This window comes from Odocoileus virginianus, chromosome 6 (assembly GCF_023699985.2).
Source record: "Odocoileus virginianus isolate 20LAN1187 ecotype Illinois chromosome 6, Ovbor_1.2, whole genome shotgun sequence".
NCBI classification, from domain to species: domain Eukaryota; kingdom Metazoa; phylum Chordata; class Mammalia; order Artiodactyla; family Cervidae; genus Odocoileus; species Odocoileus virginianus.
In genome coordinates, this window is record NC_069679.1 from 25,606,316 (window position 1) to 25,628,960 (window position 22,645).

Below are 22,645 nucleotides of genomic sequence, written 5' to 3' on the forward strand. Positions count from 1 at the left end.
GGGACACCTTTGTTCTTTTGCCCCAGCCCCGAGGGCGGAGGCAAGGAGCGGCCACATTTGGGTGGGGAGTGGAGCAGAAGGGTGATGTCATTTTCCAGTGGTTATGGCATCAGGGCTGGCAGAAGGGGAAGTGAATCCTCTTCAAACCCAGAGGCAGGGCTTTTCCACTGTGCTCTGGAAGGAACCTGGCGCCCAGTTCAACTCTTAAGGGCTTTTTCCCCAGCGCATTTCAGTTGAGGGGCACTCTACTCTGCTGCCCCCCATTTCTCAGAGAACAGAGGCCAGGCATAGGCAGAAAATCTTGGAACAGGGTTCTTTAGTAGGAGTTAGAAAGAGAAAAATAAATAAACCTCATACAGTCAGGAGAGAAAATGGTGCTGACCTTATCAGACAACCCGAGTCGGGGGCACATGCTGGGAAGTACCCCCATGTCTCAGAAAAGGGGTGATCGGGCTTTGGGTGGGAGAGAGCACAAAAGGCCGTCTTTCTCCCCTCTCCCCCAGCCCCAGCTGTCTCAGTGGCCTGAGGGTCATACAGCTGAGGCAGCTTTTCCACATCAGCCTCCCATCCCCCACAGGCAGGAGGCAGGAAAGGCATCTCGGCCTGGGATCCTGGGAGCAGCCATCCGTCCCCAAAGAACTGGAAGGAAGTGCCAAACTCTGTATCCGGGAACTGACAATTAGGTCAACTCAGGGCAAGCTGGAAATAGGGCCTATGAGCCAGGCTGAGTTGCCTGCCTTAGGGCAGGAGCTTTTGGAGTTTGGCCCTGCTTGAACTACAGGGGCAGGAGTGGAGGTTCCAGGCGGCCAGGTCTAACCCTCCAGGAGAGGAAACCGAGTCCAGAGTGGCTCACTAAGAAAGGCAAGACTGGGGGGCCAGGACCCCATTTCCTGCCTCACAGGTCATATTTTTTCCCTCAACAAATATGTGACACTTATTCAGAGAGGAGGGGAGGAGGAGCAGGATGTTGGCTTGGAGAGGGCCTCAAAGCCTCAGAGGGGCCCCACATGGTTCCAGCCTCCACCTTAGCCTGTAGCTGAGGGAGGGGCTCCAGTGTCCAAGGGAGCCCCAGCTTCCTGCACCTCAGAACACAAGGGGCCCTCTCCTCCAGGGGTTGGAGCCATATCCCAGAAAAGAGTCAATGTCCTTGCAGGATGTCCCCATGGGATGGGGGCATCAGAGGTGGCTCTCCTGGGTCTCTGCCTGCTCTGCGAGTGTGTCCTGCTCACACAGCTCCCTGGAGACCATGCAGGGTCTCTCAGACTTGTCCTCCTCCTCAGAGGGGAAGCAGGCCCGGAGGCAGGTCCTCACTGACTCCTTCACTTCCATCTCCAGGCCCTTCATCTTGGCCTCGTACTCTGTCATCGCCTCCTGCTGGAACTGTGGGGACAGTGAAGACCACCCCCTGGCTCAGGATGGGCCACCTGCCCACCCCCCAACCCAGGACAGTGGAACTGAACCGGGAGATGCCTGGTTTGTTCAGACTGCCCAAAAAATCAGGGTGCGAAGTGGAGCCCATCAAGGGGTTTTTCAGGGAAGGGTTTGCCAACCAAGCGAAGAGATCTGCAGAGACGCCTCATGAACCCCTGGGAACCAGAGCCCTGACCCCCCTAGGAGAGGGGCCAATCCCTCTCCTCCCACCTCCTGACTGGCAGCTCCCCAGAGCCCGGTCCCTTTGCACCCTGGAGCCAGGCCAGCTCTGCTGTGGGCCTGGGTAGTGGTCCACACCCCTCCACCCCCACCTGTTTTTCCATCTCCTGGATCTGTTCCAGGCAGGCTGCCTGCTTCTCCTCCAACTTCTCCTGGTGCCTCTCCAGGTTCTCCGTCATCTGGGCAGGAGTAAGTGGCAGATACAGATCCCTTTAGGCTGTTGTCCCAACCTCTGCACAAATACTAGAACCCTGGATGGCCAAGGGGTAGCCCCACCCCTGCACTGCCACCTGCCCCATCCCTAGCTGCATGGGCCAACTGAGACAGTGCAGCTCCTAAGGGCAAAGTAAAGGCCTGGGACCACCTCTTCCCTCAGAAAGAGTGTTTGGGAAGAACATAGCTCTCACACACCTGCTTGATCACCTGCACCACCTCCTGGATGTGGGAGTTGTTAATCTCTCTCTTCAACCTGTTGGAGTGATTAGAGTTTCAGATGGGATAAGAGGGTGCTGAGAAGAGCTGGGTGGGACAAAGTCTCCACAGGGTGTAGGCAAAATGAGAACTGCATCATAGAATCATCTGTGGCTGGCACATCTATGTCTGGTCTGGGAACCAGCCAGAGGGGTAAGCAGAGGACCTGAGGAGCCTTTGGGAGCCCTGGGGGCCTTCTGAGGGAAGGGGCTTCCTCACTAAAATGCACCATTCCTTAAGGTATGCATGGGAAAGTGTAGGTGCAAATCAGCTGTCCCAAGGTTTCGATTCCCTCTTGGCATGGTTAACTTTCCCTTAAATTCTCCTCTCTGCTCAAATAGTGGTGGCATCTGTGTTTTGCCTAAGGACATTCTCTGATTCAGAGGTGACAGAAATGGAATCACCTTTCAAGAACCAGTAGACTCCAGGAAGCAAGTCAGGATCCCCTCGTAGGGAGGCCCCATCCCACCCGAGTGGTTCCTGCTCAGCACAGAGCCTGGAGTATGAGTCCTGTGCCTCCCCTCCAGGGCTCACCTCTCCTGAGCCATCTTGTCTGTGGTGACCTTCATCATGGCCTGGATCCGCTCCAGCCTCTTGGCCTCCAGCTTCTTCTTCATCTCTTTGGTGTCACTGCAGAGAAACAGGCATCAGGAAGAAGTTTCCTTCCGCCTGGGACTTCCTGGAAGGTAAGAGTCAGGAGTAGAAGGGAGGGCGGCCTTACGTCTCCAAGGTCTCCTTGAGGGTCTTCCGCTCTGCAGCCTGTTTCTCCCTGGCCAGCTCCATCATCTTGGTCATTTGCTGAGGGAAAGGAAGAACCGGCTAAGCCAAGCAGAAGAGAAGCCCTTCGATGTGCAATGTGGCAAAGGTGGGGTCGGGCCGTCGTTTCCTCCCCTCCCCCTCCCCTTCCCTCCCTCCCCCCTCCCCTCCTCCCCCTTCCCTCCCCCCTCCTCCCCCTTCCCTCCCGGGCTCTGGCACCTGGGCCGCGTGCTGCTCCTTGAGCTTCAGGACACACTCGCACTGCTCTTCGCCCAGCTGCAGCAGCTCCAGCTCCAGACTGTCCCTCAGCTCTCGACGACGCACGTCCTCGCCCTCGGGGCCTTCCGCCGACGCCGCCGCGGCGGTGTCCTCGCCGGGCAGGGTCCTGAGACGGCCACGTGGGAACACGCCGTGAGCCCCAGGCCGCCCGCGCCGCCGAGGGCAGGATGCCGCCGCCGTCGCCACCACCACCGCCCTAACCTCTTTTTGCGGGATCCCTTGCCCGGGCCGAGCTTGCGGCCCCGGCACCCGCCGCCGCCGCCCCCCGCGCCCGGCGGCCCGAGCCCGGCCAGCTGCTCCGCGCCCCTCTGCAGCAGCTCCTCCCAGCGCCGCACGCCGCGCCGCCCCAGTTCCCGCAGCTCCTTCTCCTGGCGCCGCTGCAGCTTCACGACGCCCTTCAGCTCCCGCAGCTCCTCCAGGCTGGCGGTCTGCGGTTCTGTGGGGGCCAGGGTGAGGCGTGCGCCCCCCGGGAACCGCTCCCCGCCACAGAGTCCCCGACCCTCCCCAAACTGGACCCCCACGTCTCTCGGACTCAGCAGGCCTTACCCGCAGCTTCTTTCGTGGCCTCCTCCCTGGCCTTGGCCCCGGCTGCTGCAAGAGCCAAAGGCAAGGCTCTTGGGATGCCCTGTGGGCCCCTGGGCTCGGCTGCTCCCCGCCCAGTCCCGTGACAGTGTGGGCTGCCTGCTGAGCACTGCCCAGCCCGAGGCTTCACACGCAGCTGTTCCCTCCCCAGGTGAAAGTCTTTGCATTATTATTATTATTATTATTGTTATTTTTATGAAAAGCTGCCTCCAGGCTGGGATGTGCCTATGCGTGCAACGGAGAGGTCAAGACCCTTCGGATAGGTGGGAGGACACGGACTGCGTACCTGCTGACCCATTGCTTATTGGAGCCGATGCCCCGTTGACCTGGCTGGCAGGGTGGTTCCCAAGAGGGAAGGGACTCTGTAGGGAGAGCAGATGGGGAAGGTGCTTCTCACCCTGAGCCAGGAGTCGGCCCCCACCCTCATCTTCCCGCAGATGCGGCAGGCCTGTGGGGGGCGCTGGCAGGAGCCCTGACAACACAGACCTCGGGCTGGCCTCCCATGGCTTCCTTGAGCTTCACAGACTTCTTATCATGGGCACTGAAGAACTTGATAGGGTTAGCGAGGGCCACCGTGAGATCTGGGTGCACAGGGACATGGTGGACCTGGTAAGGAGATGTGCTTCGGAGCCTCTCCCATCCTCACCTGCCCCAGGATGCCCTGTTCTGCCTTCCTCTGGAGGCTGGCTTGAGGAGAAAGGAGAGAGGATGGACAGCCTGGGGCTCCCAGCATTCCATGGGCCTCCTACCTGCCCAGGTGTCAGGCACATAGTCCTTCATCTCCAGGAAGACAAAGAGCGCGGGCATGGTGAGCGGCATGTTGCTCTCATTGTGCAGACAGAGATGGTGGTATCCTGTGGGACATGACCAGGTGGCCAGCGAGCCAGAGCCCACTGCTTCCAGCGCTGCTCACCAGCAGCCCAATACTCAACACTCCTGCCTTTAGTCTGGCTTCTGGCTGTGTGATCTTGAGTAGATTACTTTAAATCTCTGAGCCTTTCCACATCTGTGAAATGGGGGTAACAGTATCTACCTCATGTGGTTGTGTGCATGCTAAGTGGAGTCTGTCGTGTCCGACTTTGCAACCCTACTGCGACCTACTACTGCGATGGCAGTAGTCCATCAGGCTCCTCTGTCCATGGGATACTCCCAGGCAAGACTACTGGAGTGGATTGCAATGCCCTCCTCCAGGGGATCTCCCCAACCTAGGGATTGAACCTGTGTTTCCTGCAGCTCCTGCATTGCAAGCAGATTCTTTACCACTGAGCCCCTGGGGAAGCCCACTTCATGTAGTTATTCTCAAAATAAAGTGAGAATGTGTTATAAGCCGTTAAAGCATTTTAAGTGCCCAGTGAGTGTCAGCTGCTTGGGAAACTGCCCCAGTAATTCCAGAAAATTAGAGACATTCTGTTGGGTGGACATAGGCCTCAACCTCTGTCAGTTTCCTGGAGAGGTACTATTCCTGCCACATTTTCTCGGGCTGATAACATGATAGGGCTGCCTTCCTGAAGCTGCCCCATCCTGTGGACAGGATCCTGATACTGGTCTTGGTCTCAGACCCACTGGGAACAGCAAAGAAGGACCCCTGTCCTTACCGGAATTCAGGGCACTGATGGGGATGATGCGGTGTCCAAGAAACTTGTTGCCTTCCTCCATCACAGCGACTCTGAGGGAAGCCAGCTCAGGCATCAAGATCTGGGGAGAGTTCAGGACAGGACAAGCTGGAGTGGGGAGGGGGCGGCCAGGCTTTCCCCCTTCCTGGCTCCAGAAATCTAGGGTCAGTGTGAGAACATGGCAGGTGTTACCAGATTTGGTGAGGACAAAAGGCCCACTCTAAGCCACACACATAGCCATCCTAACAGCTCATGTCATGGCTGGTCCACACGGGGCAGAGAGCTGGATATGTGGCCTGGGGCTCGGGGGCCTGCTGCAGACAGCCCTTGGCAGCTTTGTCAACAAGTATCCAGTGGGGGCAAAAGACCCCCATGATTCCTTAGGCCCCTGCACCCTGTCTGGGAGTGCACATTTCTGCCTCTAATCCTAACATGAACAAGCATATGCATACACACCTGTACACACACACAAAACCTGCCCACCAAGTAAATTTCTGTAAACTTGGTTTTTGAACTCTTGAAACTCAGGAGGGCACAGGTGAGGGATGGGGAGAGGAGGAGGTTCAAAGAACTCCCTTTATGTATTTTCTCTTTTACAAGTAGAGACCAAAAAGGAGGGGCAGGTCTCAGCCCCTGACTGCCATGGGCCCCGCCCCACCTTCTCAAAGACAAAGGGCTCCTCCTTCCAGACCGGATTGATGGAGTTGGTACTGGGTGACAGCTTGGTGCGGTAGCGCCTCTTGGGATCTCCCGGAAGGCCAAACAGCTCCACTTCCACATAAGTGCGCACACTGCGTTCTGACAGGAACTGCCCAGAGATCACCTGGAGGAGTGGGGTGTGGCATGGGAGATCAGTATCAGTTTCCCACTCAGGCCACGCCTGGAACCTAAGTCCTCCAGCCCCCTGGCTGAAACATCCATTCTTGGGTACTGGGAAGAGCCCCGTTCAATTCTGACCACAGAATAGAGGCTGTGTGGCTCAAGGATTACAGCTAAGCTCTGGCATCCAGGGTGTTTCCAGCCTTCAGGGAAGAGGTGTGGGCTTCCCCACCTCCCTCCCCAGTGAGGAAGGAGCAGGGTCCTCCCCCAGGGCCTGGGGCTCCTGCTGCCCCACTCTGCCCACTCTTCTCCCCTCCCCCAACCCGGCCTCAGCCCTTCCCCTTGGTTTCCATGGGGACCAAGAGGCAGCCTCCAGTGCAGAGGAGGAGGCAGTTTCCAAGGCAACTTGCTACTGCACGAAACTGGCTGGGGCTGAAGTTTTCAGGATATCAGGGGAGGGGGTTGGGAATGGAGGGGTGGGGCTCCTGTGTCTTTTTCCTCAAGACCCCAGCCCTCCCAGCTACTTGTCCACCTCAGGGCCTTGCCGTAATGGAAAGGGTGGTGGCTACCACCACGTCGATGCGGTCCACTGAGAAGGGATTGAACTGCTTGTCCGACCGACGCATGAACTCATGCTTGAGGAGGTAGCCACTCTGCCCGTTGAACTCGAAAAGTGCCATGTTCTGCTGCATGGGCAGGTCTGGGGGGACAGGAGCAGTCAGGCAGGGAGCCCCAGCTCTGAGTCTGCACACAGCCTCTCTTTCCACATTTCCCCGCCTTTCCCATCTTGTGAGCAGGGAGGTTGGGAGGGCCATGAGGATGAGGGTTTCTCATGTCCCATATTGGTTCCTTAGGGTCTCATCTCTCAGGAAGGGCCCCCAGCCTGAAGTCAGCAGGAGCAAAAGCCACGACCGGACCTCACACTCAGAGTGGGAGCTGAGACCAGTGGAGCAGCAGTTCCCACAGACCCGCTCAGGCTGAGCAGCCAGAACGCCAGAACCGTTGCCAGCACCCTGGCATCACCACATACACACTGGTGTACCTGCAGTCACACAGGTATGAGCTGATGCACTCAGTGCTCACACACCTGCACGTGCACCCGCCTAACTGCTTCAGCCTAACTGAACATCAGCTCCCCCAAGTCTGTTCCAAAGACCTCCCCCTCCCCAGGGAAGGGGTAAAGGTGGGAGGAGCAGGGGAATGTTCCTAAGGGCCTGATCATGCTCTTACCCATCGTCTGGAAGTTGAGGGCAACCATTTGACAACCAGCATTCCAGAACATCTGGGGCATGTAGTTGGAGGAGTCCATGCGGGTCCCCTTGGGGTAGATGCGGCTCATCTGGCGCTTGTTGTAGCTGCCATGGAGTATAGGAACCAGGAGGACCACAGACCCACGAGCCTCTTCCCAGGCCCCCCGCCCCTCCACCCCACCAGGGACCTTGGCTACAGAGGTCTCAAGGATACTCCACAAACTGCACTGAGGACTTGGAGAGCAGATCGTAAGCCTTGAGCTCCGTGAAGGAGGAGATAACATAACTTCGGTTCTTCTCTGCATAGAGAAGGATGGAGAGTCCACATCAGGCTGTCCCCTCCCACAGGCCTGCCTCCCGCTTTGGTAGCTAACACTTCACTTCACCACTGAGGCCTGAGGGTTGAGGGGCCAGGCCTGGGGTAGGAAATGTGCAGATCTCTGTGGGTAGCAGTGTGTCCTGGGGTAAAGGGTATGCACAGTGGATACACACAGGAGTGGATTGTGAGTGCCAGAGTCCTGGAGGGTGGGGTGCATGCCCTGGGCACACACAGGGGCGTGTGGGGAACACACAGAGATGATCCCAGGGATCAGGAACGCTCCATGAAGTACAGGGCACAGGGGTTAGAGGCCCACAGCAAGAGTGGTACCCAGGAAAGGGCAGAGGCTGGAGGTTCAAGGATGAGAAGCATCGCAGAGTGGACACAGAAACAGGTGTTGGTGATGGGGACATGCATAGAGGGTGAGAGGAACTCACTGTGAGCATGTCTGGAGAAGATAAAGGTAAACAGCATGGGTGCGCTCAGAAAGGGAAGGGGACAGGGCACTGTGCTCTGGCTGGTGTCTTTGCTGACCACCCCCTCCCAGGAGTTCTCTGGCCCTGGAGGCTGCAGGAGCCCCGGAAGCCCAGCTGAGGTGGCCTGTTGTAAATGACCTGCCTGTCACCGACACATTCCAGAGCATTCTGTGTGCTGCCAAGTTCCCAGTACAGTGACAGCACACTGGCAGGCACTGCCACTTAAACATGCCCTTTGCCTGGCTCCTCTGCTGGGTATTTATAGACAGGGCTTCCAGCCCAAGGGAGGGGAGGACCTGCCTGGCTCTCAGCCCCACCCATCAGGCTGCTCTGGTGTCAGGACACACTTCCTAAGGGCCTTCTCCTGCATCGAATCGTGACTTCCAGCTTCCCACCACCCCGTGCTAACTCACGGGCAGAGAGCTCGAAGGAGATGAACTTGGTGGGCTGGATGTAATTGACTAGGCTGGACATCTCCTCGTAGGCCGTCACCTCCAGGCCCGCTGTGCCCTAGGGAGGAGGGGAGGGTAGAGGAGAGGCCAGCACAGGGCCCAGGGACCCGGCCCCACACCCCCGCTGGGAGGACTCCGCACACACCTCATCTGATTGCATCTTCTTTATCCCTTCTTCATCCAGGTTTCCCGACTCCTCCTCTTCCTCTTCCACCTCCTCCTCCTCCAGCTCAGCCCCTTCCTCACCAGCCCACACTGCCACATTCAGCTCTGTCAGTGCTGGGGGCACCGGGAGACCCCACACCAGGCTGGCTCTCCCCTCCAGGCCCAGCCCCTCTCTCCCATTCCAGATGCTCCCCCATGCCCACGCCCACCCCCACTCCTCCCAGGCCGACTCACCTGTATCCTCACCCACAGGGGCACTGGGTGGGCTGCTACCCTCAGCCTCCCCATCCAGCTCCTTGCCAGAGGATGCAGGGCCAGAAAACTGGTTCTTCTTGTTCTTGATTAGGATCTTGCCTCGGAGATCCTCAGGGCTGGGCAGGGGGATGCCAGGTTTCAGCTGTGGGAGAAGAGAGAGAGGCCTCAGCCATCTCCTTACCTTCAGGGTATAGCCTAAGCTCTTTCAGGCCAGGCTGCCCTCCACTTGCCCCCTGCCTACTTCTCCAGCCTCATTTCTCCTCACTCCATCTAGTGCCCCAGTTCTCTGTCTGACCCAACTTACCTTAGCTCCTCAGTGATGTTTTCTAACCTTATTCAGTCTGCCTGAAACACCCTTGCCCACTGTCATCAAGATAAATCCATTATCTCCCTCAGGTTAAAACTTAATCATCACCTTCTCCAAGAAGCCTTCCCTAATCCCCAGGACCAGATCTGGAGCCTCAAGTGCTCCTAAAGCAGCCACTGGTTGTAATGGCATGGTTACTTCCCTGCCTCCCAACTAGAGGGTAAGCAATCTGAGCTCTGGGACTGGCCCCTTTGCCACTGACATGTCCCTCAAGCCCAGCATAGTGTCTGACATGTGGTAGACAATAGGACCCAACAATCCTCCCAGGTGAGCCCCAGCATCCTGGCACCCTGCCCTGGGTCCCCAGCCCTCAGCCCCAGATGCCCCACAGTGAAATCTTCTCACCGGGAACTTCTCCAGGGGTTCTGTGAGCAGCATATCCCCAAACATCGTCCGGCAGTACTCGGCCATCTTAGCCTGTTGGCGGGGTCTGCAGGGAGCAGACGTAGGTAGTGTTCAGCTGCTCCTCTCTACCCTCTTATCCATCTTTTTGTGCTCCCCGATGACCCAGATCAGAGGCTCAGGAATTTGGGGAGGCAGGGACGCAGACAGGAGAGCCCTCAGTCCCAAGGAGATTGTGAGGAGACCTGGGAGGGAGCTGGAAGGCATGGCTAAGAGGTGGGGGAATGACGGTGGGGAGGGTAGCAGCAGGGGGGAGATGGGGCGAGGGTAGAGAACAAGGCTGGGTGGCCTGGATACACACGAGTCCACGTGGTTTTCAAATGACAGGATGACCGGATAAGGGGAGGTCTTAAAGGCACTTTCTGCAATGGCTTCGATTGCTTCCTGGAGAAGAAGAGGACCCCATGGGGAAGAAGGAAGTCAGTGCTGTGTTACAGGCTTCCACTCCCCCAAAGGCACCATTGTCCACTCTCCAGTTTCAACACACATACAGAACTGGAGGGCAACTCTTGGCCCCTGTCCCTTCTGGTCCCCTCTAGTCCCCACGCTGGTCCAAGGCCTGCCAGCCATCCCTCCTCTCCTGCTTCACCACCCCCAGCCCCCAAAGGCTCTTGGCCCAGGGCCCTTCATTAGTGCCACTGCCACCAGCCTCTGCACACCGAGTCTCACCTTGAAATAGATGTCTGTGGTCATGGTGAAACCGTGGGTGATGATGGGCTCCTCGTCGGGGGGCTTCCCCTTCCAGCAGTCCAGCTCCACGCAGCGGCAGCCTGCCAGCAGCACTTGGCGGTACATCTCAGCAGAGGAAAGGCCTGAGAACTGGCCGGCTGAGCCGGAGGAGGGGCGAGGGGCAGGGGCTTCACTCAAGGGCAGTCCGGCTCTGCCCCGCCCCACTCCCCCTGCAGGGGATTCAGGGGACAGGAACAGGGCCCAGAAGAAGAGAGGTTGGCTGTGAGGTTGCCAGGGCCCACCTGTCAGGTAGGTGTTGTGGGAGGAGTTGATGAAGTAATGGTTGAGCGGCTGGGTCATGTCGTGGTGCAGCAGCAGCTTGTCCTGGGCCAGCACGCTGTTCTCCGGCCCGCAGAGAAACCACACCATGCCCTCGGGGGACAGCTGGCCTGGGGGATGGGGTGGTTGTCAGGGCTGCAGCCTAGCTGCCGGAATGGGAAAGGTCCACGGGGGGCCCAAGTTTCCCTCCGTCCTCACCCCGCTGCACATTGATGCCGCTGGGCTCGTATTTGTCGATGAGGCCCTGCACCTGGTCAGGACGCGCTGGCGGGAACAGCAGGGAATTGAGCCTGGAGTCACGCTGTTTCTGGTTGATGAATTTGGCCAGGTGCTCCTTAGTCATATAGGGTTTGGCCTTGGAGTGGCTGCAGGCCAGAGAGAGGAGCACGGGTCCCCCTCTAGATCCCCTGGGCTGGGGTGAGAGGGGGCTCAGACAATCCCCTTCTCCAGCAACACCACCTAATTATCAGCATGGCAGGTGGGAATTTCAGCCACCACCCCTTCCCCAAGCCAAGCCCAGCCCAAGACGCTCACTAGGAAGTGAAGATCTCATCTATTTCTGGCCGAGGACAGAGGCTCATGAGGAAGCTCTTGTACACAGACTCTGGGAAGTCCTCCGGATTGATGGCATCGTTCTGGGAGATAGAGAGTCACTGATGACTCCTGGGTCCACCTCCCAACACTAAGAACCTCAGACTAGGCCCAGCCCTGTGCACGGGGACCTGGGGAGAGGGACGGCTCAGGGCAGACAGAAGAGCATCAAGGGCACCCTGAGCCCCTACTTTGCAAGGCCCTTGTTGCTGAGCAGACAGCATCTTAGCTGGTTTGCTTTGCCCCTGAATTGACCTCAGCTAGTCACTCCCCAGGTGGCTCAGTGGTAAAAGAATTGCCTGCAATGCGGGGAAATGCAAGTTCAATCCCTGGGTCAGGAAGATCCCCTGGAGGAGGAAATGGCAACCCACTCCAGTATTCTTGCCTGAAAAATCCCATGGACAGAGAAGCCTGGAGGGCTATAGTCCGTGGGGTCATAAAGAGTCAAACACGATTGAGTGAATGAGCATGAGTCTCTTGGCTAAGACAGAATTTGAACTAAGAATGACCAGAACAGGGAAGGAAAGAGGTGAGAAGCAAGTGGGGTTGTTTGTCAAAGCTGTGGGCTTTTTCTTTTTAAGTGAAGGATAAATTTTCAAAAGAAAGCAGTTTGCATACAAACAATGCACCTAACAACAGAACCTCAAAATGCATGAGGCAAAATGGGCAGAATTGAAGGGAGAAATAGACGGTTCAACAACAATAGTTGGAGACACCAAAAAAGCACAGGGAATGATAACAAAACATAGACAGATTGGATGTCATCCAAATTTAAAATTTTTATATTCCTTCAGAGAAGGTTAGCATGACCCCTGTGCAAGGATGACACGTAAATTCATGAAGTGCTTCATATTGTTTTAAAAATTGTATTCCAAAGGACACTGTCAATAAAGTAAAAAGACAAACCACAGAATTGGAGAAAATATTTGCAAATCAGATATCCAGTAATTGATTATGCCACAGTAAAAGACAGTCCAACTGAAAGATGGGCAATGGATTTGAATAGACATTTCTCCAGAGAAGATATGAAAATGACCAATAAGCACATGAAGAGATGCTCAACATCATTAGCTTTGTGTGCTGGACTTAGTCGCTCAGTTGTGTCCGACTCTTTGCGACCCCATGGACTGCAGCCCTGCAGGCTCCTCTGTCCATGGGATTCTCTAGGCAAGAATACTGGAGTGGGTTACCATGACCTCCAGAAGATCTTCCCAACCCAGGGATCAAACCCAGGTCTCCTGTATTTGCCATTTGAGCCACCAGGGAAGGGGATTCTGCCTGGCCAAATTCTGAAAATCATCAGGACAAGGAACTCCTTTCTATGTCTGTTCCATTTTCTTCCTTCTGGAATAGGAATGTCTATAACTATTATCATATGCTTATCACACCACTGCATTTTGGAAGCAGGATCCCTGTTGTCTTTTTCACTGATTCACAGATGTAATGGAATTTTGCCCCAGGGTTTTGACCTGTTGCTGATTTAGATGATCTAGATGAGATTTAGGACTTTTGAACTGATGATGTTTGGATGAGAGTTTAAACTTTAGGTTTGAGACTTTGGGGAATATTAGGGTAGGGTGAATATATTTTGCACAGGGGACAGACATAAATTTGGGGATCCAGAAGGCAGACTGTAGTGGGCTAAAGTTCACCTCCAAAAAAAATATGTCCATATCTTAATCCCCAGAAACTTTGAATGTCTCCTTATTTGGAAAAAGGGTCTTACAGATGTAATTAAGTTTCGGCTCTTCATGTGAAATTATCCTGGATAATCTCAGTGGGCCTGAAATTACAACAAAAGTGTCCTTACAAAAGAGAGGCATAGGGAGATTAAGTACATAGAGCAGAAGGTAATGTGAAGACAGAGCAGACAGAGAGATGTGGCCATAACCCAAGAATGCCAATAGCCACCCAAAGCTGGAAGAGGCAAGGGAATATTTTCCTCTAGAGCCTCTGGAAGGAGTGTGGCCCTTGATTTTGGACATCTGGCCATAACAACCATGAAAGAATAAATTTCTGATATGTCAGGTCACCTAGTTTGTGGTAATTTATCACAGCAGCCAGGAAAACCAATACAACTAGTAAACATGTTAAAGGGTTTTGCACTTTTAAAAAACATTCTGAAGAAAATCTGGATAAACTGTGTGTGTATGTGCTTAGTCGCTCAGTTGTGCCTGACTCTGCGACCCCCATGGACTGTAGCCCACCAGGCTCCTCTGTCCATGGGATTTTCCAGGTAAGAATACTGGAGTGGGTAGCTATTGCCTTCTCCAAGCTAATGCCTTCTCTTTAGCCTTGAAGTGAAGTGAAGTGAAATTGCTCAGTCGTGTCCGACTCTTTGCGACCCCGTGGACTGTAGCCCACCAGGCTCCTCCGTCCATGGGATTCTCCAGGCAAGAATACTGGAGTGGGTTGCCATTTCCTTCTCCAGGGGATCTTCCTAACCCAGGGATTGAACCCAAGTCTCCTGCGTTGCAGGCAGATGCTTTAACCTCTGAGCCACCGGGGAAGTAATTGCAAATCAAAACCACAGTGAGGGGAATTCCCTGGCAGTCCAGTGGTTAAGACGCCACCCTTCCACTGCAGGGAGCACAGGTTCTATCCCTGGTCAGGGAACTAAGATCCCACAAGCCAGGGGGTGTAGCCAAATGGAAAAAGAGCATAAAACCACAATGAGATACTATATCACACAGAATGACTAAAGTAAAGTAAAAAATAAAAAAAGAGAGTAAGGTGAAGACGTGGATAAATTGGAACACTTGTACAGTGCTAGTGGGATTGTAAAATGGTATGGTCATTTTGGAAAATAGTCTAGCATTTCCTCAAAATGTTAAATATAGAGCTACTATATGACCCAAAAATTCCATCCCTAGGTATGTACCCAAGTGACTTGAAAACATATGTCCAGACAAAATCACTCATAGAAGCATTATTCATAATTGCCAAAAAGTGAAAATGACCCAAATGTCCATCAACTGTTGAACAGGTAGGTAAAATGTGGTATATCTACACCATGGAATATTATTCCACATAAAAAGGAATGAAGTACTGATAGATGCTACAATATGGATGAAGCTTGAAAACGTTGTGCTAAATGAGTGAAGCTTAAGATCAAAAACTACATATTGTATGATTCCATTTACATGAATTGTCCAGAATAGACAAATCTATAGAAACAGAAAGTAGATTTGATGGCATTCAAGAATTCTGTGCCTTTGCATTTCATTCCAAAAAAAAACCCGTCAGTTGTTTTCCAGGTTCACTCTGGAAAGTCAGTATCAGTCTCAGTTTGGAGCAGAGGCTCTGAGCAGACGAGCTAGACTGAATCTTGGAGCCATCAACGACAAGCAAAGCTGGCTCAGGGGCTCCTACTATGATGCTGGAGAACTGATCAATGAGGAGGACGTGGCCAAGGTGGGAGCTCAGGAGGCAGGAGTAAAGAAGCGCGGATGTTACTGACAGCAGCCAGTGATGCCCTAGCAGGAGCCCACTTGCACCCTCTCCCCAACCTCCAGCTTGCATCCTCTGTGACTCATGGCACCAAGGGGTTCCCAGCTCCATAGAGCTGACCCCAGGGAAGGATTCCTCCTGGGATTCATGTGGACAGGTAATCAATGAGGCCTCAGTTTTATTTATTTATGATGTTCCAAATTCTTATCAGGAGAAAAAACTCCATGGATTCCGGGTGGTACTCTATACTGAGGCACCAGCCAAGGGAGGATGGGGGCCTGAGATCCACCCCTGCCAGGCAGGAACCCTGGCTCAGGGCTGCGTCTGCCCAGAGAGCTCCTTTTTGTAAGTCATGTAAGGTACCTCATGGGTGACCCCACATACAACTTGTAATTCAAAATTAATTACTTAAGTAAAAAGAAGGGGCTTCCCTGATGGCTCAAGTGGTAAAGCATCTGCCTACAATGCAGGAGACACAGAAGACCTGGATTCAGTCACTGGTTTGGAAAGATCCCCTGGAGGTGGAAATGGCTACTCACGCCAGTATTCTTGCCTGGTAAATCCCATGGACAGAGGAACCTGATGGGTTATGGTCCATGGGGTCGCAGAGTCAGACACAACTGAGCATGCAAGCACACCAGTAGAAAGAAAGATACTTTCATGTGTTGAGCTGAAGGAATGTAGACCAATCTACTCTGAACCCGGGCACCTAAGCCCGCCTGCCCTGGTTCTGTCACTGCTCCTGATGTCAGGAATCAGTGGCTCTGGAGTTACCTGGCTTTTGGGGCTGTTGGCCAGGACTGTACCATCATTTCTGCCCTCCCCAACCCAATGAGGCCTGTCCAAGTTGCCCTCTAGCCAGAGGCAACTCAGGTGAGAAAGAGAATGCTGGGAGTGGGCTGGGGAAGGAGAACCACTCACCTTGCCTTTGGGGAGGTGGCAGGCGCTGAGGGCAGCTTCTACCCGCTTGCGGTCAGCAGGGAACATCTGGAAAAAACTGAGAAGCAGAGAAAGTGAAAGTGAAAGGTGAAAGTCGCTCAGTCATGTCCGACTCTTTGCTACGCCATGGACTACAGTCCATGGAATTCTCCAGGCCAGAATACTGGAGTGGGTGGCCTTTTCCTTCTCTAGGGGATCTTCCCAACCCAGGGATCGAACCCAGGTCTCCTGCATTGCAGGCGGATTCTTTACCAGCTGAGAAAGGCACCAGGCAAAGAAGGGGTGTCAGGCCTGGAGAGGGAAGGCTTTGGAGAGCTTGGGGGAGGGAAGGGGAGGACACATGGGGAGGGAATAGGGGAGACTCACTTCTTCACGGGAATCTTGCCCTCAGGGTTAAGCTGCATCTTGAGCTTCACAAGGCTGGTGGGCAGAAAGCAACCTGTTAAGGCCCAGTCCCGCACATTTAGCCCTGCATGCACTAAGGCCAGGCGAGGGGGCACTTACATCTTGTCCAGGAAGGTGCTGCGGGAGGCGTTGGCTGTCAGCGGATGCTTGGCCAGAGCCAGTACATCTTCAGCCCAGTCCTGCAGGACCCCAGAGCACAGCGGTCAGGTCCCTGACCCCAGAGGCTCCACCACACCCCACAGCCAGGCCTGTCCCTCGGGATTTCTGGGCAGTCTCCAGGGCCCAGACCTGTGCCCCCACACACACCTTGCCCACGTTTTCCTTGTAGGAGACGAAGTTATGGAAGGTGAGGTCCACCATGTCAGGGCCGGATACCACTGTGAGCGTCTTCAGCAGGAAGTTGTCGGGGATGTTCATGTTGAAGACTTCCCGGAGCTTCTGGCTCTGCAGCAGGTGGTGACGCGGTGGGGATCAGCAGTGCACCCCCGGCATTCCGCACCGTGGCTCTCCCTGTCTCTCCTTCTCAGTCGTGAAATCTGGGCCACTGGAGGGCATCTCATCTGTGCCCATCGTGGGAGCCACGGAAGGAGAGGCCCACAGGAAGAGACAAACCAAGGCCGTGGGGCCTGCAAGTTCTGTGTATTTTTTTTGCCATTTCTCATTTGAAGACAGATTCTTAGTCCCCAGATTCAGGGAATCTTGCTTCCCACCAATCCCTTCTTCCAACTTCCCTACCAGCATTAGGCAAAAACAGGAAAGCATTTGGAGGGGAGGGGAGAGAGGGCAAGCCACACCTCCCAGACAGCCTGGGGTGCTCTAGGGGTAAGAGCTGGCCATGCAATGTCTCCATTCACTGTGTCCTGATACCAAAGCCCCAGCGAACCAGGGGGCAGCCACACCCCTTCATGGCTCAGGAAGAGACCCTCTGCTCGCTCCAGAGATCAGGCTCCCCGCCCCCACAGGGACCCCTGCCCCATGGAGCTGGTGGCTGTGCTGAGCCTGGTCTCCTCCAGCCCATTTACCTTGGGCATCTTGGCAAACTTCCCAAAGCGGGTGTCCCGGATGCTGGTGATATCCAGAAGCTCCATCTCCTGGTAGCAGCAAAGACGGGAGGTGGACCGAGACATCAGATCGAGGATGAAGGGCAGGAAGCTCTGCACCCCTTCACATCTTGGCCAACTGCCTTTTCTAGATGCCAAGAATGTGGGGTCTCCCAGACTGCAACCTTCCCTTCTCAGCAAGCGGGCTCGCCTTCCTCATGCCACCCTCCTCCCTTCGTCTACAGCCATGCCTCCCCTGGCCCCTCAAATGACTGGGGAGCTGTGACCTCATCTCCCCACCTCCATCCCAGATGCACTCTCCCCAGAGTCCCCCCGCATTCTTTCTGCCCAGGTGCTGAGACTTCTCTGATCTCTCTGGACCCTCAAGGTTACCCAGAACCAGACAGGGAATCAGCCTTTGGCAGCAATTCTAATTCTATTCTGTCTCTCCAAGGGATGCTAAGGGTGGAGCATCGGGGCCGAGGCAGTCATGGTCCTCCTTGGGGTCCTCCCTCCCAAAACAGCCAGACCCTGCCCACAGGAGGTCGCGTGGAGCCACCCTTCCATGTCACTGTATACTGCTGGCATCCACACCTTCACCCCTGTGTCATCAAGAAGCTGCTTGGATTCGATGGATCGGCAGCAGTTCAAGGCCATGGTAGACAGGGGCTGCCTCACCTTACTCTGATAGGTCCAGTACAAGTAGTAGCCCTTGGGATCCACTCGGAGGATAACTGGAGAGGCTATCGTCGTTTCCTGCAGAGAGAAAGAGTCAGCCCCTGCTCTGAAACTTCAGGCTGAGCGCTCCTGGCCCCAGCCAGGGGTTTCAGAGCTCACCGTCTGCCTAGGAGGTGGCTGTCCCAGGGGTCTGTGGGTATTTCTCTTTGTTCTCCAGAGCTAAGGGCAGGGTATAAGCCTTAAAAGCTCTGAACCAGGGGTGGGAAGGGGTAGAGGGTTGGAAGTGACATTTCTGGAAGAGAAGAGGGTTTCCCCTCTAAATCCCAAATAGAAGTTCTCCCTCTAGACCCCAAGCAAGAGTCTTGGTCCCCACCTTACCCTGTTTTCAAGGCCCACAACTCAACCAAGGGGGTAGAATGTTCCTCACCAAGACTCCATGCTATCTCCAGGAGAGCTAAACACAGTGAGAGCTGAGAACCCAATCCCTGCAAAGCAGCCTCGCTTCCTGCCTGCCCAGTCCTCCCATCCGTGGATCCCAACCACCCAACTGTCTCACATGCCTTCCCACCTCCCAGCACAAGCACCCAAACTTTCTTGGCTAAAATATCATCAAAGACTAGCTTCTGGAAAGCCTTTCCTGAGACACGCTGCAAAAACAGGGTAAGAGCCAGTTCTCAGACCTAGAAGCCTGTCTAAGAAATCCCCAGGGGCTCACAGACTCCCAGGAAACAAGCCTCTACTAGACCGTGAGTTCTGTGCACCATGTTTGCTGAAGGAGTGAGAGAATGAAGAATGAACTCACTTCTGAACTCCTATTCCACTCACAAAGCACACAGGCTACCTTTTATCTTAATGGTCTTTGCATGCACAAATAACAAGATACTAAAGATGAAGTTTCCAACAAGGCACAGTAGTTGCTACACACCAAACCAGAGCAAATGCAGAATTTACAAAGGAAATGGTCCAGAAAAAGTTTCTCAAATCCGGGGTGGTTAGGATATGAGAGGGAAGAGAACGCTGCTAATTCTGGAAAAAGCTATGTTGTGAACTCCATTCCCTTCCCTCCCCAAGGGAGGGTTGAGGTGCCTGACCCCTCACCTTAAACTTCCTGCACTTGGAAAGCTTTTGTCACCCCCTAAGGTTGTGGGGTCTGACACCTGCCTGGGAAAACGAATGGGTGACAGATGGGCTGACTATTGGAGAGAGAGAGTCAGAGTGGTGTGATAGCTAGCCCAAACCCCCAGAGTCTGTAGGGCAATGAATCCGTATTTTCTGGGTCCAAAATGGGTCTGTGGGAGAGAGGGGCAAAGCCAAAGTTGCAAGAAACTGAAAGTGGTAACTGGATTCAGAGGGGCTGAAGAAGTAATTTCAAGTGATCTCCTGAAATAGAAATGATAGGAGGACCTGGGCTTCCCCAGTGGCTCAAGGATAAAGAATCCGTCTGCAATGAAAAAGCTGCAGGAGACACGGGTTCAATTCCTGGGTGGGGAAGATCCCCTAGAGGAGGGTATGGTAACCCACTTCAGCATTCTTGCCTGGAGAATCCCATGGACAAATAAGTCTGGCAGGCTACAGTCCATGGGGTCGCAAAGAGTTATTCACGACTGAAGTACTTAGCACAAACCCAGGAGGACCCTAAGTAAGAGATCCCCAGGGGCTTCCCTGGAAGGTCTGGTGATTAAGATTCTGCACTTTCATTGCAGGGTTGGGGTGTGGAGGTTCTATCCTTGCTCAAGGAATTAAGACCCCCACATGCTGTGTGGTACGGGCCAAAAAAAAATTTTTTAATTAAGGAAAAAAAGAGATTCCCCAGTTTGGGGAAGGGGGTTGGTGGGTCTCCTAAGAATCCTCAAAAATATCATGAGAAAAAAAAGAAGTCTTACCCTTTTGCCAGGCCCAGTCCATGATAGCAGCTGCTCAGTTAAGAGCTTCAGTACCTCTTTGCTCCCTCCCTCTGTGCACCCTACTCCTCGTAGGCATAGAGGAGGAGCAGGGGATCCCCCCACAGGCCTTTGCAGAGGGTCTGCAGCCCACCTGAAACTATTCTTGGAGGTGGGGTAGAAGATATCATTCTAAGTCAGGTTAGAGTTTTGAGGTAACTAGTCTCTGAAGTTAGACTGGGTTTTGTGAGGAAAAGAGTCCATAGGCTTGTCTGTTCCCCAAGAGCAAGTGGAATATCTCATGACTGACTGAGTGTCCTTCCCGGGATCATAGGGGAGCTTCTCCCACAGAATACATTGTAAACAGGCTCTGGGACACAAAATTAAGTTGGGAGCTCATTACATCCCATGCACTGTGCTTATCCAATACCCAGGTCATCTGCCAACTGGACCAAAGGCAGTCTGAGACCAGAGCCCCATCTGGCAGGTGCATGTGCCCTGAGACAGGGAGCTTCCTGCTTGTGGGAGGCAGGGTCCAGGACCCTGCAGTGCCCTGCCTCAGGGAGGGCAGCGGGCCCGCTAGGTACACGGAGGCTGGCTTGCAGAGAAGGCCACATGGCACATCCCCATCCATAACGATGCTAAGGTTACACACATTTCCCAGAGGAACTGAGAGAGGCCACTTCACTTTTCATTCTGAGCCACTTCCCTCGTCCCGCAGACTCCTGGGACATACCTCCACCATGCCGCAGTGCCCACACCACTCCTGTCAAAGCAGAAAGCCCCTTATCACGGGCCCCTCCCCCTAGTCATGGCAACCAGATTCCTCAGCCGAGCCCAGTCCCAAAGGCCTGAGAGCCTTAACTCATGGACCCTGAGCCCCCTCATCCCACCTGTGAGGAGGAGGAACCAGACCTAAGGGCCCACCCTTCCTGCCCCACCACTCAGCCTTCAGGTTCCCTCCCTGGGACCAGCCAGCTCTGACTCTCACACCAGGCCAGCCCAGCAGCCTCTGCTCCCTGAGGAGGACCCCAAGTCCTTCCGCCTGCCTCCTGGAGAACCCCTGGCCTGTGGCAACACACACATTTTCAGGGTCCAGGAGAACCAGAGGCTAGGAAGCAGGCCCAGTTTGAGAAGGAGCAGACACCCTGGAGACAGAGGTGCAGGACACAGCGTGGTTTCCCCATTCCCTGCAGACAGGCAGGCGTCAGGGAGCTAGGCAGAGAGCAGCTGGCAAAAGCAGAAGTCTATCAGTTCCCTCCCAGGCCCCGGGGAGCAGAGCCTTCAGGTCTCACTCTCTCAGGGTCACCCCACAGCCACTGGCGGGGAGCGGGACATCCCCGGGACAGGCCGGGGTGGGTGGGGAGGAGCAGGTGCTTGTGCTGGGAGCAGGGGCCTAGCTCATCTCGGCTTCTGGTCCAGCCTTGGCTCTGGGGCACCTTTCCTCCCTCCCGCAATGAGACCAGGAGAAACACACCCTGCTCTTCTTGGGGGCTTGGGGGAAAGGAAGACCCAGGCCCAAAGAGGCTTCCTCCTGTGACCACTCGAGCAGCTATCCTCTCACATCCACACACAGAGCCTAAGCCCCTGGCCGCCCAGGGACACGGTCTTGGGCACGCACCCTCACCCCTAGGTTTGTTTATCTGGACAGCTGTATCAGCTGCCTGGCCAAGCCACATGGGCGCCTGAATCTTGGCAGACATAAACCAACCCAGTTCCCCTGGCAAAGCCCGCAGCAGCCCATCCGCCACCCCATCCCCGCAGCAGCCCTCTCCAGCCCCACTCACATCATCCCATTTGATGAAGCGCTCCCCTTGGCTCAGATAGGCCTTCACCGTGGGGGGCAGCAGGACGGGGTTCAGAAGAGACATGGTGCCAAGCGTCCCTCTTTGGAGAGGCTGGGCAGGCAGAGCTCACGGGAGGAGGGGAGGAAGGAGGGCGGGCAGGAGGGGAGCCTAGCCGGGCTCACATGGCACCCGCCCCAGCTAGTCCGGAAGTCTGGGTGCTCCTGCAGCCCGCAGGGTGCAGGACTGAGCGCTTGGGCCAGAGGCCCATCTGCCTTTTAAATCAGCCTCCTCCCGCCAGCCTGCAGTGGGGGGCTGTGGTCACTGCTCCTGCCCCTGGAGGCCGGGCTCCCCTCCCCAAAGCCCCCGCCCTCACCCGGCGCCTCAGCACTTCCTGCTCAGGGCTTCCTTCTCTGTGCTGCTCGGCCCTGAGAGGCAGGTCATGAGGTCTGGTCGCCTCGGAGCAGGGGCCTCTCAGTCCTAGATCAGATGCGGCAGGGGCACGAGCTAGGGGTACTCTTCCCCAGGTGGACACTGAGGGGGAAGGGACCCCCACAGAGGTGGGGTCCTGAGCACCAGAGACTGTCTCTCAGAGGCTGAGGAGGAGGCTGGGACCACCCTGAAGATGGGAGTTGAGGGTGGGGCAGGGTCCAGCTGGGATTGAGTGCTTTGAATAAGCAAAGTTTGCTGAACACCCAGCTCCTCTTTCTCAACCCTTCCTCCCCATGAAAATGAGGTGCAAGTGAGGCAACGGCACCCCTCACCTGTCACGTGACTCCCTCCTCTCAGCCCTCCGGAGTGGCCGAAGCCTGGACCCTCACTGACCAGCCCACTCGGCACACAGCTGCCCTGAGCACCCTTCAGCCACCACCCTCCACTGTGATCTCCTGCAGGCTCCCTCCTCTGCCCTGCGCGTCGGGGAGAATGCTTAGGGCAGGGGGGCTGTTCAGAGAGGCCTCTGCTCAGAGTGCATGACCCTAACTCTGCTCCAGCCCAGGGCCCAGGCCCCTGGGA

General features: G+C 55.2%; 1 protein-coding gene and 1 non-coding gene across 9 annotated transcripts; one reads left to right on the plus strand and one right to left on the minus strand.

Annotated features, from left to right (window-relative positions):
- Positions 1-299: 299 nt before the first annotated feature.
- On the minus strand, positions 300-21,979 carry PLCB2 (phospholipase C beta 2). 8 transcript variants are annotated; one of them, XM_070469004.1, is made up of 32 exons: positions 21,635-21,974; positions 17,968-18,045; positions 17,272-17,340; positions 16,556-16,693; positions 16,349-16,428; positions 16,211-16,264; positions 15,827-15,902; positions 11,399-11,499; positions 11,063-11,229; positions 10,828-10,974; positions 10,526-10,683; positions 10,158-10,240; positions 9,800-9,884; positions 9,067-9,229; positions 8,813-8,946; positions 8,629-8,725; positions 7,635-7,719; positions 7,401-7,525; positions 6,716-6,870; positions 6,010-6,174; positions 5,334-5,433; positions 4,488-4,592; positions 4,225-4,319; positions 4,025-4,100; positions 3,703-3,744; positions 3,358-3,592; positions 3,097-3,262; positions 2,843-2,919; positions 2,656-2,751; positions 2,062-2,119; positions 1,743-1,829; positions 300-1,380 (listed from the first exon to the last, which is right to left on the minus strand). In XM_070469004.1, exons 1-32 carry the CDS (start codon positions 21,716-21,718, stop codon positions 1,177-1,179), a joined length of 3,585 nt encoding a protein of 1,194 aa, XP_070325105.1. In that variant the 5' UTR covers positions 21,719-21,974; the 3' UTR covers positions 300-1,176. The 8 variants fall into 8 exon arrangements, 7 of the variants coding, with proteins under 7 accessions (XP_070325105.1, XP_070325104.1, XP_020728021.1 ...); XM_070469003.1 differs by having other exon boundaries at positions 3,703-3,747; XM_020872362.2 differs by having other exon boundaries at positions 3,703-3,747; positions 8,813-8,922; positions 21,635-21,973.
- Positions 12,210-12,312, plus strand: LOC139035759 (U6 spliceosomal RNA). Its single transcript, XR_011488476.1, has one exon. It is a non-coding gene; the product is annotated as a U6 spliceosomal RNA (small nuclear RNA).
- Positions 21,980-22,645: the final 666 nt, after the last annotated feature.